The sequence below is a fragment of the Podarcis raffonei genome, chromosome 6, assembly GCF_027172205.1.
Source record: "Podarcis raffonei isolate rPodRaf1 chromosome 6, rPodRaf1.pri, whole genome shotgun sequence".
Taxonomy (NCBI): Eukaryota; Metazoa; Chordata; class Lepidosauria; order Squamata; family Lacertidae; genus Podarcis; species Podarcis raffonei.
In genome coordinates, this window is record NC_070607.1 from 20629274 (window position 1) to 20649720 (window position 20447).

At 41.4% G+C, this 20447-nt stretch overlaps 1 protein-coding gene across 6 annotated transcripts in view; it reads left to right on the forward strand.

The window, feature by feature from the left end:
* Positions 1-20447, forward strand: part of VAV3 (vav guanine nucleotide exchange factor 3) — a 159172-nt gene that overhangs the window by 121309 nt on the left and 17416 nt on the right. For all 6 annotated transcript variants that reach the window (XR_008330944.1, XR_008330945.1, XM_053391559.1 and 3 more), the window contains 4 exons: positions 4281-4346; positions 8699-8733; positions 11725-11847; positions 12812-12899. Coding sequence is in view for 4 of the 6 variants with exons in the window: in XM_053391559.1 (XP_053247534.1) it covers positions 4281-4346; positions 8699-8733; positions 11725-11847; positions 12812-12899 (312 nt within the window). In the remaining 2 variants the exon portion in view is untranslated. The remainder of the gene's footprint in view (positions 1-4280; positions 4347-8698; positions 8734-11724; positions 11848-12811; positions 12900-20447) is intronic.

The window sequence follows — 20447 nt, forward strand, 5'->3', positions numbered from 1 at the left end:
TTGGGGACGCGGGTGGCGCTGTGGGTTAAACCACAGAGCCTAGGGCTTGCCAATCAGAAGGTTGGCGGTTTGAATCCCCGTGACGGGGTGAGCTCCCATTGCTCGGTCCCTGCTCCTGTCAATTTAGCAGTTCGAAAGCACACCAGTGCAAGTAGATAAATAGGTACCGCTCTGGCGGGAAGGTAAATGGCGTTTCCGTGCGCTGCTCTGGTTCGCCAGAAGCGGCTTAGTCATGCTGGCTACATGACCCGGAAGCTGTACACTAGCTCACTCGGCCAATAAAGCGAGATGAGCACTGCAACCCCAGAGTCGGCCACAAGTGGACCTAATGATCAGGGGTCCCCTTACCCTTACCCTTTACCTTTAATTCTTATTACAGTTACTGCTCCCTAGCATAGTAACTTCCCTCTTTGAATATAGGGGCCAAAATAAGCCTGTTCAGCAGGGTATACACCACTCTCAATTTTCTCATAACCTCTGTTCCACTCATCACTGCAGGAAGGTCTTTTCTTGTTCTTGCTTTTTACCCTTCCTCCCAGCTCAGCTCAGCTCAGCTCATATTCTCCTCTCCGTCTGAATCCCCTGGCAGCCAGCAATATCCTGGGCATGTATCTTTCTGCATCTCTCTCACCCAGGTCACCTGTGCTACTTTCCAGTCTGGTGTGCTGTCATTTCCAGAAAACACAGCAACCAATGTAAACAAGCAAACAACCCTGTTTTGTTTTGCTTTTTACTGATTTCTGGGTGCGCTCCCTGCCAGATTCAGCTCTCTGGCATCACTTGTTTCTGCAGGGATTGTTTGTTCCTGCAGGGAGCTGTTGACAACTCCTGTCATTTGAGAAGGGGCAGAAGTGACTGCTATTGAAATGCTTTGGGATTTTTGAGACACATTTCTTTTGCGAGCTTTTGAAAGAGCACAGTATTTGATCAGTGATCCTTACTTGCATACAATTTCTAGGCTTTTTTGTCTTCTCCAAAGGTTGTCTGGAACACTAGATCACATGCTGACCTGCCCCCTTCCAGACTATGTCGTGTGCAAGAGTGCAGGAGGTGGGGATGAGAAGCACCACAAAGAATCAAAACAAAGAGCTTCACTAAAAGCTGTGGATCAGTTAGCACCAGAGTCTGTGTCACTTGCTAATTGCCAATCTTAAACATGTTTAGTTCAAGTTAAATTCCACTTGAGTTCAGTGGCACTGGCTTTCTGGTAAAGTTGTTGAACATAGCCTTCATCTGTACCAAAAAACCTCCAAATGCTTGTCTTTTTACGGTAAAAGAAACCAGTGGATATTGTGCAATTGCAAAGAGAACCTGCAAAGGCAGCATTGCATCACAGCTTACGTTATGTATTTTGTTATCTCTGAGAGCTTATCCCCAGGGTTAGGAATGCACCTCTTGGCTTGGAACAAATTAAAAAACAAACCCCACACAAACAAACAAAATCTATGATGAAAGATAGGTTGTAGTTCAAAGGCCCAATATTGCAACTTTATTCAGTGCTCCAGACAAGTGTCTGAAACACCTCCTTAATTTGTCAGTTTTGTGCTTCATTCGTCTTGCATTTGAAGTGATGTTACTGCTTGTTAAGAATGGAAATCCCCAAGACTGGCACATGGCAACCATCATGCCTCATTTTAGGGAGCATTTTCATAATAGAAGGAATCCAGATCTATTAAAGCCAATCTGCATGTTCAGAATAATAATGTGGTAGATCCCATCTGGAATCACGCTACTTAAAAATGCAATCGGTGTATTGCTTATTTGAATGCAATGTTTAATACTTTTATTGTGTGAAGAAAACTAGCACACCAGGGAGAGGATTAGGACAGAGTTCTTTTTAAAATGGATGTACTACTTCTCTGTACACAGGGATTTCATGCATAACTCATTTGATCTGCACGTTGATACTGAACCATTGAGAGCTGCCTCCTCCTCCTATGGAGGAGCATCTTTGATGCTGAAATTAGTCAGCCATCCCAGTTTGTGAAACGATGAGGAGGCATTGGCCTGCAGCTCCTCACTAATATAAAATCAGGAAAGCTAATTGCTGACCAGTGCTCTGCATTGCCAGTGCAGTTATTCTCAAGGGTTGAGCTGTTAATGGCACAAGAGTTCTACTATTAAAATTTGAAAACTGGAGAGTTCTGTGGACTCAAGACACTGGCAAAGGCCTAATTAGTTCAATTACTTTTAAAGCCCAGTGTAATTGTTTGTAGGTTCTTTGTTCAGAGGTTCTTTCACTGGGCCTACCTGAGGAGGTACATGGTTGTGGGGGCGACCAGGGAGTGAAGCAGCCGATAATTGCTTTTGTGCACAGTAAATCCTTCCCCACAGAGCCAGGATACTTTCCTAAGGAGCTACACACCCCTACTGTAGTAATTCCTACCTTTACCACTACCTTTACAGTCCCCTGTGATCTCTCGTGAGTACCCAATAGCTACAAACATTGATTCTGATACTTGGAACTGGAATTTTTTGAGCAAAGCATATGTAATATGTAGATGTAAGTTTGGGGATGTAAAAGAGGTGCATAGTTACTTTTTTGTACAAACCTAAATTCAAAGGGGTTTTTTTAAAACAACAACAACAACAACAACATTATTGCTATTTCTCCACACTGCTGCTGACTGGCTTCCAGAGATCCTTGTAAGGCATACAACTCTTTATGTACAGTGGTACCTCTGGTTACAAACACCTCAGGTTGCAAACACTTTGGGTTTCAGACTCCACTAGCCCGGAAGTAGTACCTCAGGTTAAGAACTTTACCTCAGGATGAGAACAGAAATTGCGTGCCGGTGGCATGGCAGCAGCGGGAGGCCCCGTTAGCTAAAGTGGTACCTCAGGTTAAGAATGGTTTCAGGTTAAGAATGGACCTCCGGAACGAATTAAGTTTGTAACCAGAGGTACCACTGTACTGTGGCAATACTACATGCACAAAGTTTAGGGCAACAGCTAGCATCCTGAATAGCTACATGATCTGTTAATTGCTTGTCTTGAGAGAACTCTTATGTTTGGTTCACGGTGGTAGTAAATAAATAAATAAATAAATTGTGTCCCTGTCCAGTCTGCTCCGGGAATGATCTGAAGTGACCAAATTGGACATCCAATGAATGCATTTTTTTAAAAAAAAACCAAACCCCAGGACAGTGTGGCATTAAATATGCCCTGACACAGCAACTAGGTTTTGAGGTGCTGCTGCGGGGGTTGGGGTAGAAATTTGATTCAGTTCACATACATAATCTACACTTTCCAAAGCAACATGTGAACTGAAAATAGCCATCATTCTAAATTCGCACATCTCTGAATTTTGCAGTGCAGTTCTCCAGTCAAATAATGTGTACAAAATTAGGGCAAACTGTAAACAGACATGCACACGTATTTTTAAACAGTGTTTTATAGAATCATGGAATTGTCAAGTTGGAAGGGACCCCGAGGGTCATCTAGTCCAACCCTAAAGCATCCATGACAGGTGAACCTCCAACCACCTCTTTTAACATTGTACACCACCCTGATATATCATTATACGATGGTATAAAACTACTTGTATAGTGATAGTGACACTATCTGAACCATTTTAGATCAGGTAGGAGGATCCTGGGTAGGGATGCTTGCGGAATTCAAGAATTCCAATCTGATCTGCTCTGATCTGTAGCTCCTGGACTAAAGTGTGAGGCTGGAAGGTAGTTATTTACTGGCTTTTGCACTTTGAATGTAAAAATGTATATTGATGCAGAAAAAGGACAAAATGGATTTATGAATTTATGTGTGTGACGTGGACCAGATGTAGATTTATTCAACCATCTCTATTCTGGGGACTAATTTGAAATGGGGAAGGGATGCAAAAAATCTGGTGTTCACCAAATGGTGGAATTCATCCCACCACTGAAAGTCATTGCCTGCAGAGTTCCAGTGGTACCTTGGTTTGTAACCGCTTTGGATTATAACTGTTTTGGATTACAACCCACTTTTTTTTTTTGAATTACAACCAATTTTTGTTGTTGTTGGAGGCCCCATTGGGAAAAACGCGCCTTGGGTTACAACCTGTTTTGGTTTACAACCAGACCTCCAGAACGGATTATGGTTTTAAACCAAGGTACCACTGTATCTTCTTGTAATTTAGGCCAGTCCAATAGCTATGGAATATGGACAGATTACTGTGCACATGTTGATAACTGTTACATGAAAATTTGGAGTTCCTATTGATGTGCAAAGGGTTGTATGCACAATGGTGAGTTACGTGTGTTGTTTTCCCCTAATTGGATCTTTCTGTTTCTTTTTAGGGTAGAAATGTAGTGACCCGGGAGCTTGGTTTCTTTCCAAGTGATGCAGTAAAGCCTTGCCCTTGTGTAAGTAGACCCACGTAATTGTGTTTGTCAGTATAATTGTTTTCACAAAAATGTTTGCAGTGAGCTTGCCTGGTTCGTTCCAAGGTTTTTATTAATCCTGCCTAGTGGGATTTACATTATTTTTGTGATTCTTTTTGTTTACATGCTACACTTAATTTTATTTAAAAGTGTAACGTGGTTATGTTCTTTGTTATTGGACTTAAAATTGGAAGTCAGAAGGAACCCTGCACAAGAGACAGGCCTAACTCGTCAGAATTTAATAAGTTAAATTGTCTAACTAGTTTTCAAATGAAATACAGTCAAAACCTACAATAAATGTTTTGTGCAATAAAGCTGCTGTCTTAAAAGTGGGGCAAGAACACTCCATTTCTAATACATTCCCCAGTCACCTTGGGTTATAGAGAAAGATAAGACCATAATAAAGGACTCAGAAATACGTCTGAAAACGAGAAAAGCTATCAAACCAGAGCTCTTGGCCCATTTTGTCATATGTCTGCTTGGGTTGACTTTCCTAGATCCCTTCTCCTTCTTTCCTATCAAAGGCATGCATCACCTCTGAATGTTTTAAATTGCTCACGACTTGCAGCTTGTGCTGTTATAATTTTATCTGCCAGCAAAGCTCTGCATGAGTCAGCTCATTTTATACAAGGTTTGTAGAATCAGACAGTTGGATTAGGACTGGAAGGAGCAACGGTGGTGACTCTAGCTATACGTTGTAACTTTGGACAAAATCCCCCCACCGCCCACCATTCTCCAGTTGCCCTTGGAATGTTGACTTCAGGATACTATAGTCACACAATAAGTTCACTGAAGAAATGTGACTCAAAGGCAAATTGTTCCTCATGGCTCAAGCTAGAGATCCATGCCACAAAGGGAGTTTTTAAAGGAAGTTTCCTTGAAGGTGGGGAAACCTAAATAACATGTTAAGGTAGAAATGACTTTTCAGTCTCCTAAAGGACTGTTAGCTGCTAAGTGTGAGCAATTTCCTTTACCCAAGTCTTTTCAATTTTACTGTAGTGGAAACCTATAATAGTGGGCAATTCCATATCTGATTTAAAAAAAAGGATCCAGTGAGGTTAGATTTATAGGAGCCACTTTTTGACCACAACTGAAGCACCAGAATACAAATCACAACATAGAAATCGTAAGTATGGCAAATTCTGGGTGAGGTTCTTTGCTTCTACAATAACATATGCAGTTTTGCATTTATGTTAAATCAGGCCTGCCATGTGTACCAAGCATGTAGGGGCTTTTTGCTGGGGCTCAAGTGCCCCAAACAAGGCCCACAGGATTGGTATGTTGCCTGCTCTACCCGGTACCCACTGCCACTTGGGCTGTATCTACACTGGTCTGGAAAATGCAACCCCCTCCCCCCCACGTAATATAGGTCTCAGTGCAATTTCCCATTGATGATGATCGCTGCTCTACAGCACCCTCTGGTGATGCATATTTGCTCCTTGCTCCCTCTCCTTACTCACTTACCCGGAAGCTGTGAAGAAGTGGTCTGACAACTAAGCAGATGCTCAGCTCCTGGCCTGCTGATTGTAAGCTTGTAAGTGAGCAAAGAGAAGGGAGATGCTGCAACTTCCTCGTCTTGCTTTTGAATATCCTTGTTGCCAGAGAATTATACCCTAGCCAGGTAAGCCTCCTTGCACGTGAGCAGAAGGGCAGTGTCGGTGCTGCCGGGGCTACAAGTGGCAGTAGGTGCTCAACAATTTGGGGGGCTTTCTAAAAAAAAAGATGAACAGTTCCAGTGGCTTCTTAAAATTTTGGGGTGTCCTGGTTTTTCCTTTTTGAAATATGGCAACCCTACCAGATACATTGAAGGTATTCGAGCATTTAATGTAATGTGTCATTTGTTCCTAAAGGGTTCAAAACCTCCTTCTGAACTCTAGTTTTAAATTGTGAACAATCCATTTGTAGGCAGTGCTTCTTTTCATTCCTGTTATTGAGCTTCTTCTGAAGCAAGTACATAATGTTTCACAGCTACAATTTACCTACGCGATATAACGTTCCATAGAGAGGTCCACAAAAGCTATTTGAATGTTGTCATGTGTGCGGCAATTGCACATGTGCTCCCCGCCCCTTCTCTCTTTTGAATCCATGCACAAGTAGAAAAAGAAAAAGGGAAAAGGGAAAAAAAGAAAAAGAAACAAAAAAAGGAGAAACACCTAAAAGCAAAACTCAGCAAAGCCCCAAAGCAAAATGAAAATTACCGCCTAAGGTACAGTTTCCAGTGAAATGCATTCTTATCAGGGAGAAGTTAAGTCATGAAGCTTGCATAAATTTGCAATATGAATAAACATCAATTTTCAGCGTATTACAGGCAGACTCTTGCTAGAAAGATAAATTGATGCTTCACCACTGTTCACCTGGAAGGGCAAAGTATAAACATTCCCTTATGACAAATGATAACGGAGATGATGAAACATCTATCAAATTTTCAGTGCACCATCGCTTTTACTATTATTATTAAATAACAGCCTCTACAACCAGCCCATATAAAAGTGCCCAGAAACAGTATAAAATACATACATCAAAAGGCATGAAGAATAAATATTGAATGAAAAATGGTTGAGGTCTGGAATATCTATACTATGGTGTGCTCTCAGATACACTGATAAAGCATTTTTTCTATCTGCAGTATGGAATATGTGGCAGCAAGAAGTCTTCTGTATTGGATAAATAACAGCTTATAATTCACTTTATTTCTTTCCACTTTTGTTGCGGTTAGTTACCATATGTAATCTGCACCATTTATTATCTCGACAGTCCTGTGATGATGATATCATTCCAGGGTTCGGGATTGTTTTGTATATTACAGTTTAGCAGATATGCCATGGCATACCCTTTACAGATAGGAGGCGGTGGTGGTGATGTTATTCACTGTGCATGTGAAATAGACAGACGATGGTGATAAATATCCTTTATTTATATCCTGAATGTGTGTAGTTGCAAAACAGTTATAAATACGTAGATCCACTAACAAATGCAATAAAACATTCCTCTAAATTAAAACTGGCAATTTTGTGCCATATATAGCAGAACAACCAAAAACAGATGGAATAGTAGAATCAGTCAACCAACCATTAAAATCTTGCCAAAGCAGTAGTTAAACACACCATAGCGCCACACTCGCATCTCCATCAATGTGTATGAGTACAAGGGGAAAGAGCCAGGGATAAGGTGGGTCTTCTGCTTCGTCCTGGCAACATCTACAGAAAGCCACATCTACAGAATATCTACAGAAGCTACTCGTTTCCCAGGCAGAAATATCACTCTCAAAATAACTTTGCTTCTCCACCCACTCTTCCCTTTTCCCCTTTTAAATAAATGCTGTTGAGATATAGAATTTTGTACAGGAATTGGCAACATGGTGCTGTGCCAGTATTGCTGGACTACAACTCCCATCATCTCTGACCATTGGCCATGCCGGCTTGGGCTGATGGGAGTTGGTGTCCACACCATATGGTTTGGTTGGATACTTAAAACAACTCAGTATTTGTTCGTGTTTCAGTAGATGATGATGATTTTATTTTTATGTGTATCCTACCTATCTGACTGGGTTGCCGCAGCCACTCTGGGCAGCTCCCAACAAAATATAAAAACCTCAAACATTTTAAAACTTCCCTATACAGGGCTGCCTTCATTCAGATGTCTTCTGTCGTGTAGCTGTTTATCTCCTTGACGTACACTGGGAGGGCGTTCCACAGGGCGGGTGCCACTACCGAGAAGGCCGTCTGTCTGGTTCCCTGTAACTTCATTTCTCGTAGTGAGAGAACCGCCCGAAGGCCCTCAGAGCTGGACTTCAGTGTCCAGGCTGGACAGTGGGGTTGGAGATGCTCCTTGAGATATACAAAGCTGAGGCTGATCAACACCAACACTTTGAATTGTGCTCGGAAATGTACTGGGATACAGTGAAGATCTCCCAGTCCCAGTCTAGCTGCTGTATTCTGTATTAGTTGTAGCTTCCGAGTCAATTTCAAAGGTAGCCCCACATAGATGACCATTTTATTGGCTGAAGTAGGAAAATTTATTACCAAATGTAATTAATGCAGACACCCATTATATATATAGTGGGGGAGTGGGGGTGGGCATAGTCAGGTTTCTAAAGTTGTCGCCTATCATAATTAAGTAGCTGTGCAGATGTATTTATGTGAACCAGTGCTGTAATAACACATTGTTTTAGTCATTAATTTTAAATAATGGGTAGAATTATAGGATTTCCTCAATTTTATGATCATTTATATCCTTGTCTTAAAGCCATAGCACAACGCTATTTATTCAATACAGTACATCACAATATTATGCATGTAATTTATTTTTCTCTTTTAATTTTTTTTCAATATTAGGTTCCTAAACCAGTAGACTATTCTTCCCAGCCATGGTGAGTGCTTCCAAACTGTTTGTTTTCATTTTTGGTGGTGCCTGGGAGTTTAAATAAATAGCCTGAGCAAAAAACCTGTTATTAATAGCAATCTAATTTGTTGTAGTTTAACCTTTCTGATCTTCTGCAGAAGGCATTTTGTTGCAATGTAGGCAAAAATAATTGAATATATGCACTGCCTGACGGCATTTTTCATAGGTTTACCATACTTTATGATTTTGACAGTCTGTTTATACCAATTTCTCTCTCTCTCTCTCTCTCTCTCTCTCTCTCTCTCTCTCTCTCTCTCTCTCTCTCACACACACACACACACACACACACACACTAACTATCCCTTAGAGCGAAATCTAAGAATCTCATGCCAAATCTGAGATGAGACAGTCCCTGATCACCAGCATACCCTTTCTATTGTTGTTGTTGTTTTACTGCCCTTCATCAAGAGAATAAAATACAAGATAAAACTCCTCTATGCAAGTTCACACCCCTCCTTACAGGTTCCCCTGATCTCAGTTTGTGGATGAGAGAGGTCCCATAGATATTGGAGGAATAGATAGTGATGTATCTATTCAGCCCAAGTGCACATGGGAAGTAAGCATTTTGCTTGCAATTTCCAGTTTCTGTTTGTCTTTGAACTGCCTGGCTTCCTGGAACCTCCTGTTTGGTGGAAGGACTGTAGCTAAGTGACAGAGCATCTGCTTTTCAAGCAGAAGCTCCCCAGTTCAGTCCTGGCCTCTCTGGCTTGGGCTGGAAGAGGTTCCCTGTCTGAAACCCTAGAAAGCCTCTGCCATCAGCAGAGATAATAGAGGGACCAATATTCTTACCAGCATAAAACGGGTTCCTTTCTTGCCAACTAATTGGTATTCATTTTCCAAATTTTTAACAAATTAATTCAAATTTGACACAAAATTTAAAATGGACTTTTCCACCCCCCCCTCAATATGCTTCTTTCCCCTCCCTCCTTTGCTGGTCACAATAAGATAAAGGTAAAGGTAAAGGGACCCCTGACCATTAGGTACAGTCGTGGCCGACTCTGGGGTTGCGGCGCTCATCTCGCTTTATTGGCCGAGGGATCCGGCGTACAGCTTCCGGGTCATGTGGCCAGCATGACTAAGCCGCTTCTGGCGAACCAGAGCAGTACACGGAAACACCGTTTAACTTCCCTCTGGAGCGGTACCTATTTATCTACTTGCACTTTGATGTGCTTTCGAACTGCTAGGTTGGCAGGAGCAGGGACCGAGCTATGGGAGCTCACCCTGTTGCGGGGATTCGAACCGCTGACCTTCTGATCGGCAAATCCTAGGCTCTGTAGTTTAACCCACAGTGCTACCCGCGTCCCAATAAGATCACAATAAGATACTTTTTCTTGATTTCTAATAGTTTTTCATCAATTCCTGTTTCCATCAGCTGTGCATGTTCAATTCTTGCTTAGACATTTACCTAACTAGTTTCCCAATATAAAACAGCTTCCTATGTTTGAATAGCCATCCACAATGATGTTGATGATAAATCAGGATCATGTGTTATATGCAAGCATATCATGTGATGCTTCCCCAACTTTTGACAACTCTCTCTCTCTCACACACAAAACTCTTCTAAGGGACAGGCGATTCTTATGCATCTCTGATGAAATACAGTAACTCAGCAGAAGTACTGGTCCTCACAAGCCACCGATAGGCGAAGGAGACTCATCCAGAACCTCACAGAAGCCATTAATTATTATTGCACAGCAGTGGTTATTGCAAGTTACACTATTATGTCTTGGCACATTTTGGAATGACTAAGATATTGGTTATACTGCAATGAAGGAATCTGTATATTGTACACAGCACTATTTTTCTAGGGAAAGAGGTGCTGGAACTGACTATGAACGCCTCCCTCATTCTCTTAGAATGGCAATGGTGTCTACCCAAGAGATGCCGGAACTGAGTTCCGGTTGAAAAAAAGCCCTGATTGTACCTATACTGGAATTCCTGTTCTAATCATAGAAGCAAAGTGCCATTGCATTCACTCCAGTAAGCAGACATGCCTTTCATGTACAAAACACCTTTGTAGACCCCACACATGTGAAATGGTTCTGTGCATGCAGCCCATCGGCTGGAATCCTAAGTCCGCAATTGGTACGATGCAACACAGTCTATCTAGTCTTTTATATATTGTATGTGTTTGGATTATTAATGTATTTGGATGACTCTGTATGATTTTATTATCTAAACTTATGCTATTAAAGGCTAATAATAATAACAATGTAACACAGTCGAGTGAATGAAATTCCCATAATTGGATTCGCCACTGAGTATGGGCGCTGTGGGTTAAACCACAGAGTCTAGGACTTGCTGATCAGAAGGTCGGCGGTTTGAATCCTCACGACGGGGTGAGCTCCTGTTGCTCAGTCCCTGGCTCCTGCCAACCTAGCAGTTTGAAAGCACATCAAAGTGCAAGTAGATAAGTAGGTACCACTCCGGCGGGAAGGTAAATGGCGTTTCCGTGCGCTGCTCTGGTTTGCCAGAAGCGACTTAGTCATGCTGGCCACATGACCTGGAAGCTGTACGCTGGCTCCCTTGGCCAATAAAGCGAGATGAGCGCCACAACCCCAGAGTTGGCCATGACTGGACATAATGGTCAGGGGTCCAACTTAATAGAGGTGGGTATCAGTTGCTGATGAACATCAGGACGTGCATGGTCCACCTCTAGCCAAGCTCATGATTCTTGCTGGTGCAATCATTTATTCTGTTTCAGTGCTAGGTCGTGACCTATGTGGAAGGGCCTGGGCACATGCCACAAAACCTCAGCAAATCTTAATTTCCCCCACAACGCCACCTCACAAGCTGCTTGCCAAACCAGCCGAAAACCCCAGCCTTGCTTGCGATGGGGCGGGTGGAGCTATGAGCTGCTCAGCTCACGGACGTGCCCCTGCAAAGTGCCTTTGGCTCATCTGCTTAGTGTCCATTTTTAAGGAAAGTGTAGTTAGTAACTTCACACATTTTGTTGTAGGTATGCTGGAATGATGGAAAGGCCGCAAGCAGAGACGGAACTTATTAACCGGGTAAACAGCACATACTTAGTGCGGTATAGGACTACGGAATCGGGAGAGTATGCCATCAGCATTAGCATTAAGTAAGTGAGAATTAATTCCCGCCTCCTGCAAATGCATTTCTCCTTTCCATTATTGTTTTAGCTCTTGTGTGAATAGATGTGACCAATAGACAACATTCTCATTGCCTGCTGCAGTTACATTTTGCGAAAAATAATATATTCTGTCATTCATGAAAATCTGGATAGTTTGAGAAGTACTTTTGCCTTGTTGATACAACTCATGAAACTTTTATTGAAGGTCAGTGTTCCCTAATCCAGCACAAGGATAGTTAAATATGCAGTGAAGTGTTTTTGCTTGTGAATCACGCCTTGTGAGTATATGTGTGTGTGTGTTAGTCTGGATCTGCTGCTGCACAGACACAAATGCTCTTGCATTGCAACTGTGCTGCATTTCAGTCTGCACATCCTTCTTCATCTCCCACAAAGCCATTCAGGTTCATTTCCTTTGATCTTCGGGCATCCTCTTTTGTTAGTAATCTGTTCAGTGGAGGCTGTGGTGCAGTGCACTAATTAATGTATGAGTTAGGACACAAATGACTTTATGCTAGTTAGCATAAGGTGATTTACTGGTCCATTTGCATTTTAACTAGAAAATGTTTAAAATTGATTGACTACCAACTGAAGTCAAATAGAATATTTCCCTTGAATTGATTGCAAATGGAAACAAGCTTAACGTCTAAGGAATATTAATTTTAAATAAAGCTGCTGGTCTGCTTTGTCAATATGAAGTCGATTGCCATCAGCATTACAGGATCCCATAATCAGATCTTGCTGGGAGGCCTTTTCTAAAATCTGAATTGAGTCTGCATCTTGAGCCAAACCCTAATAAATGTGTTTTGTTAATTAGGTGTCAAGGGTGTATTGGCATGGATATACATTTTGTCTTAAGAATTTATTTGTGTAGTGGTGGGGCATGCCCTCAAGTAATTTATTGATTGTTGCTGATTAAAAACACATTTATATTCATGTTATTCATTGCCCATAGGTACAATAATGAAGTGAAGCACATAAAGATTTTCACAAGAGAATGCTTTTTTCACATTGCAGAAAATAGGAAATTTAAAAGTTTAATGGTAAGCATCAGTTTTGATTTCTCTCTTTGCAAATATATCATCTAACTTTATCTTTTTGAAAACTGATTCTTTGCATTTCTAGAAAAAAAAGTGCACCGGAACAATGCTAAATCAGTCGGTATTTTTTTTACTGTTAGAATGCATGACGAATACTTAATATGGCTTCAGTGAATTGGTTAACTTCTAAGACTGTTTGCATTCACAATCCTGGTGATCAAGTGGTAATTAAAAAGTTGAATCTGTCTTCCAACTGAGGCAACAAATGTGACCAAGCACTGTAGAGCTGCATACCCCCTCCATCCCCAGCCCAGTAGCTGTGTGGAAAAAGACTGCCCTTTATCAGAACACATTTCGAGGTCATCAAGCAACATGCGTATATGTTGCAGATAAACAGATCAAACTGCCTTGGTTTATTTATATAGTTTTATCCCTAGCAAATGAGTCACCCTACAAACATGTCAAGAATACAGGATATAGTCTTTCTTTATACTGCTAGTTTTTTCTTTGATTTGTCCTACTAGGAACGTTCCGTAGTTGTGGTGTTTCATTATACTAATTAAAATATTAATAATATACTTAGTCATGCAGTGACTAGCCAGGCAATCGATCCTACTAGATGATTAGAATTATTTTGATCTGTAACACAGATAAAATAAAAAATATAGTTTACTTTTTTTCTCCCAATGCGTGGATTTTGTAGCAGCAGGTTTATGATAGAGAAATGAAGTAGTTTTCATAACAATGCATAATAATCAGTGGAATTCACTGCTGAGATGGAAACTGTCAAAAAACAGTTTTTTGATGGATTGGGTAAATTCAAGGTCCACTAATGATCCCTTTATGTTCACAAACACTATTGTCTCTCAGTAACCAAGAGATGGATGAGTTATATATTCTTGCAGTTTCTGAATTTGCTTCTCAGGGATTTGTTTGGTAGTGGTATTAGATGTGATGACTCATTCTTCCTTTTGTCCTGCTACTTTGGTGCAGTCTTAAATGGGGACTTTTCCAAAGAAGTGTGTGTGTCACCAATTCTTCCCCTTTTTGATGCAAATTGTTGTATCTGAAGTAGTCCTGAGCAATCATTTGGGGTGGAGCTTTGGTCCAGTCAAACCGTGCGATTATTGTGTTTCATAAATAACAGTACATTTCCCCTCTGCTTATTTGGTCTAAAGCTTGCCCTCATTGATTTTGCTTTTAGAGACTTAAAAGTGGCTGAATAGAAAGAGAATATTGAATGAATTGCTGATGAGAGAGCAGTTTGTGCATTATGCTTCCATTGTGCAAAGCAAAAAGCAGTGATCTGAAAGAACGGAATGATTAGATGTTATGCTAAACATTTTTATAAACAACTTGGATGATGGAATAGGGGATGCTCATCAAATTTGCAGATGACACCAAACTGGTAAGGGAACTAATGCTGCAGAAGACAGAATTGGGATTCAAGATGACTGGGCCCAAACAAAATGAATTTCAACTGGGACAAAAGTAAGGTTCTACACTTAGGCAGGAAGAACCAGCTGCACAAATATAAAATGGGGGACACCTGGCTTTTCGGTATTACATGTGAAAAGCACCTAGGGGTCTTAGTAGACCACAAGCTTAACATGAGTCAGCAGTGTGAGGCAGCAGCAAAAAAAGCTAATGCTATACTAGGCTGCCATCAACAGAAGTTCAGTGTCCCAATCTAGGGAAGTCATAGTGCTGCTCTAATCTGCCTTGGTCAGACCACACCTGGAATAGTGTGTCTGGTTCTGGGTGCCACAATTTAAGAAGAATATTGACAAGCTGGAACGTGTGCAGGGGAGGGTGACCAAGATGACCAAGCTTTAAGAGGAACAGTTGAAGGAGTTGGGTATGTTTAGCCTGGAAAAGAGGAGACTGAGAGGAGATATGATAGCCATATTCAGATATCTAAAGGGCTGCCACATGGGAGATGGAGCAAGCTTGCTTTATCCTGCTCCTGAGGATAGGACCTGAACCAGTGGCTTCAAGTTACAAGAAAGAAGATTCCGACTATACATCGAACTGTTCAACAGTGGAACAGACTCCATCGGAAGGTGGTGGACTCTCCTTCCTTGGAGATTTTGGATGGTCATTTGTCATGGATGCTTAATTGAGATCCCTTCCCTGGAAGGTGTTGGACTAGACTAGCTGACCATTGGGGTCCCTTCTAACTCCACAATTCTATGATTCTATGATTTTGCTTTGATCTTTGATCTTACTTCTTAGCATAACCAGAATTCAGGGATCATGCTCGGTCTGCTTGTACAAGGAATTTCAGAGAATTCTTAAAAATGTCTCTTGCATTCTTCCCAGATCCCTGTATCTTTATGGCAGTCATAACTAATACTGTTTTGAGGAGGTGTTGCCTCCACTACAGCCTTTAAAATGTAACAGAATGAGGTGTTGAATTTAGTTTTCCAGAATAAGTTCACCCAGAATAAATGATTACTGTATGGTGTGATGGAAGGGAACATATTGATTTCATTTAGGTTTTGCTATTTTTATTCTATTGTGTTAAATTACTTTTTCCAGGAGTTAAGATCAGCCAGGCTGGCCATCTTTTGCGTCCCATCAGTGGGATCTGTGCATTGGGGGTGAGGTGGGGGTGGGGCTTCCCCATGGTAGCATCTGGAACTTCCTATCCCAGGCATAGGCAAAATCGGCCCTCCAGATGTTTTGGGACTACAACTCCCATTTTCCCTAGCTAACAGGACCTGTGGTGAGGGATGATGGGAGTTGTAGTCCCAAAACATCTGGAGGGCCAAGTTTGCTATGCCTGTCCTATCCCTTGAAATTTGCATTGCCACTGCTGTTGTTTAGTCACCAGCTCAAAAGATGGCTTTAAACCCAGGTGTTTGGGAGTTAACCCTGATGTTCCTTGGATATATTTGTGGTGTATCTTAGAGTTATTTTTTATGATTTTATCAGTATTGCAATTTCCTTGAAATTGTTTTTACTCGTCTTGAGATCTTTGGCTTATAAGGGCATGATAGAAATGATCCAGTTAAATGTTTGATTGCCTCTGTAACTCAGATGATGCTTATCCCAAAACAAGCATCCCACCTAACTTGCAGTCCACAAAAACACTGGCAAGGAGGTCAGGTCAGCTGCCCATCCCTGTTCTGGCAGTGGCTTTTCTCTCTGACTCAAGTGAATTGATAGCAACAGGAGACCTAGGCAGGCTTTAAAGTTTGTTTAAGTGATTAATGCAAATGAGGTGTGGAGATATAAGAAACTGGAAAAGTGCTTAGGGTGGGGCCCCAATTATCACATCTTTGCTAACTGAAGCTTGCAGGGATTCCAGAATAAAAACCAAGGGGAGGGTGTGCCTGCTGAGCTTGATTTCCTTCATAAATGCAAGTCAGAACAAATATTTAGAATTCTAAAATTTCAAACTGTTGCCCTGAAATGTAAGATACTAAAATCCCCAAAAGATAAATAATTAAAAGTAGAAGAGCTAGTGAAGAAAAGAGTCGTGCAAGGGGTGTAGGTACGTGCTTCTCTTCCTTTAGATTTTAAAAGTTCTTTGTAGGATCATCTAGCTTATCATGCATGGTCTGCTTTACATCAGGCAGGAGAATTTTTGTTAGATGTGTTTTAAAACCTGCTCCTCTGCATGGTTATTCAGAGGCAAGTCCCACTGAGTTCAGTTTACTCCCTTGTAGTTGTGTAAAGGACTTTCAAGGCCACAATGAAAGCCCAAGGCAATCAAACATTTAACTGGATCATTTCTATCATGCCCTTATAATCCAAAGATCTCAAGACGTATTATATGCCGAAAACCTTTTCGATCCTAATTCCTGAATAAGAAACAAACCCCAGAGTGTAGCTCTTCCAAGCCCTGGAGCATAGGTCCCAACTCCCTGGGGACTGGGTGCCTGAGCACCCACAAAATTCCCCATCAAGGGACCAGGCACCCACAAATTTAGGTGACAGGGCTGCATGGCACCCACAGCCCTAGGCACCCATGGTCACGGGGGCAAGCTGGCACTTGCCCTAGAGGCAGAAGTTGAATGCATGTAGCACTTTTTCATACTGGAAAGTATTTGGAACATGAGACTGAAGTGTGCCTCCAATAAAATCCCAAAACAACTGTGCCTTGACTATCTTGGGGTTTGGAAAATGTTCACATATGAAGTGTTTGGTAGCACCGGAAAATGACAGCATCCCCACAACTCAATACAAGTGACACCTGGAAATGCTGTATAATTTATCTTGATTGATTTTACTACCTTTTTGTCCCGGCTTTCCTCCAAAGAGCTCAGGGTGACTTGCAGGTTCCTTCCCCTATAGCAGGCATAGGTAAACTCAGCCCTCCAGATGTTTTGGGGCTACAACTCCCATCATCCTTGACCACTGGTCTTGTTAGCTAGGGATGATGGGAGTTGTAGTCCCAAAACATCTGGAGGGCCGAGTTTGCCTATACCTGCCCTACAGCAACCTTGTGAGGTGGGTTATGCAGAGAGGGAGAGGGAGGGAGGGAGAGAGAGAGAGAGAGTGAAGTACTGAGGCTGGTGAGTTTCATGACTCAGTGAGAATTCGATTCTGGGTCCTCTGTGGCCTTTGGCACTCAAAGCACTGCACTATACTGACTCTCAAAGGGGAATTTGGAATCTGTAGTTTGTCTTGTTGCTTGCACTTTTGGGGAGTCACAATGGTGCATGCTGTTCAAGATCATGTGATACAGCAGTAAATTATAATAAACACTTCAGTCTTCCATCATCACCTTTCATTTTGCATTCATCTTCTGATATACAGGTGGCTCTTGAAAGTGTGCTTTATGCCTTCCAAAGATAACAGGAGATGCTGCCTTGACCGGTTCTTAATGCCATCTGATGAATTTTTTTAAAAAACCCTTCTTATCACAGTTCATCTTCTTTGAAAGTCAGCAGTTGTTGTTTCCAAGAGTCCTGATGTCTTGTGTGCTTAGTAAGAATCTTGTAGGCCAACCTTTTTTCCCACTGTTTGAAAGCCAGCAGAAAGTGAAGAGGTGAGATGGTGGCATGTTCACAGACAGCTGACCTGCCGTTTTTGGGAACATTTGAAAGGCACAGGAAGAAGGAAGCAATCCTTTGACAAGGGGAACTGGAGCTTCCTTGCACACAGATGTTCGACACACACACACATAGACATGGGCACACACAGTATTCAGCTTAGCCCTATTTTGGCTTTCAGGCAAATGTTATGTGGCCTTAAACTGTGGAAGAGAAGGGAGCACACATGTAAGCCCCATCTTGTATCCTGAAGTGTGGCAGCTGTGTTTTAAGCATGAAGGTTTGAAGAAGTGTTCCTGACCGCAGGGATCTTTGGAGCGTGTTCAACTGAATGCATGGGGGTCTAATGTGGTGCCAGAGCATGTGGGGCATTTGGAGTTGGGCTGGTATACACACCCCTGTCTTCCTCCACAATTAGCCCTTATGTGTTTGCTCAAACACCTGAATAGGGCTGATGTCTAATAAGAAACTGAACCCATGTGAGGCCTTCCGCGATTTTCTTCTCAGCTACTTTTCTCATATGTTGTTGTCAGCAGAAAATATACTATTGCACACTGTAGAGATAAAGGTAAAACAGAAATAGTGTTATGACAGCTTTTGTGTTTGGGGAGAAAATCAACCCATCAGTAGGGAAAGGTCTTCATGCTGGCAAGAGTCCCTGTAGATCATAAGCAGTTCAAAACTGAGCCGATCTTAATGATCAAGCCAAAGCTAAACACTTCTAAGTCCCATTCGTTCCAGTAAATGTATTAAGTGTATACTTGAATTTCTTGCAGTGGAAATCGAAATGGATTTTAACTGTATAGCTTTGGTTGGATTGTGGTCAGTGTTTGGAAATCTCTGGGTCACCTGTGCAGTTTTAAGCACTTTGTATATACCTACATTTGTGAGAAGATATACTGAAAAGGATTTTCTACCATGTCATTTTTAATTTTAAGGAACATATGATCATACAGTAGCATGTGAGGAGCTCAAAGGCATTTGGAAGCTTCAATTAAGAATTAGTTTGGTATATATGAGTTTCCTTTATGAGCGGTATGACTCATGAGCATTAAAAAAAAAAGATCATTTGCTTACTGAGTTTTTTCTCACCTTCTAATGTATTCATTATGCCACATGCCTGCACATTATTGTGTTGCTCCATGAAAATTCAACTTTTTCTTGCAACACAACTGAGAACAAGAGAGGGTTTTAAATTGGGCTGGAGGGCAGTAACTAGGGATGAAAGAATCAGTCTTTAACTGATGCTTGTCACTTCTGCATGTGTTTGCTCATAAGTCTGTTCCCTACTGTCTGTATTTTTGTTCTTAAATCAGCATTTAGATAAGTATTTCAATACATGTTTCTAAAAATGATTTTCTTTAAACAGAAGCATTTTAAACAATCATTTTGATAAGTGGAGAACTGAGTCAGAAGATTCAGGAAGTATGAAACCTGGTTGATAGCTATGTGGCAATCCACACCTTAGTTTGGAACAGCCATATCAGGGCCAATTCATATTGAAATTCAGAAAGATTCTTCATGCTTCTGTAACAGCCATATAAAATATCGGAAAGAAACAATAGTTGGCCCACAAAAATAAGGTTCTGACAAAACAAAAGGCTGTTTGCTTGGATGGTCTGATCGTACAGTTAACAGAATTCTCAATAACAATTGAGAGTTTAGAGCAAGGAGTTAACATTAAAGAACTTCAGCACATGTAACTACAAAACAACTGGACAGGAGTGTCTGGTTTGCTTATTGCAAAACTGTACATGTAGAAAACCTCATTTTATCATCATTTTAAAACCTCCTCACTTTCTAAGCCGCAGGAGAACTTCTGGTGGGTTGTTATTACTGCTTCGGGATTAGTCAGTACGTTTGTCACTGGTGTTTTTACAAATGGTGATTGCTAACTTTTACAGCTGACCATTAGGAGTTGGATAAATGTATATGCTGATCTTGGACAGTGAGAAACTTCAGCACAGTTTTAGTTTTTGTGTTTACTTGCACACTGGCTTGAGCGCATGCAAAGACTTCTACCTGTGTGGCATGGGTTCCTGGTGTGCATTACGAGTAATGGCCTTCCCAAGGGTCAAAACATCATGTGAATGGTTTGTAAGTGTATCAGGAAGCCAAACCATATGAGAAAAATATGTCGCATACACCTGAAGTGTATGTACAAGGAAAAATACAAGTGTAGAGTCAATGATAACCACATGGGGAAAAGGAATGTGAGGTGAAAGTCACAAATGCCAGGCAAAGTAATATACATATGTTAAGACTTACACCCCTGAAGAGGGGCTCACAATTCCCTGTGCAGAGAAATGTAGGTGTCATGGTGAATGTTTCTAGCTTGGCATGATTGTTTCAGTGTGCAGGATATTTTTTCTTCTTAATGTGAGAATTGTTTCATTAAGAAGCTGACACGCTTACCCCCACCTGCTTTTTATGATAAATAGACCAGTCTCACATATGCAGATGCCCTCCAGCTTAATTCCTGAATGCTGAAAATGCAAATGCAATATCTCTCATGTATGAATTAAACCTGTACTGTTTGTGTAATTGA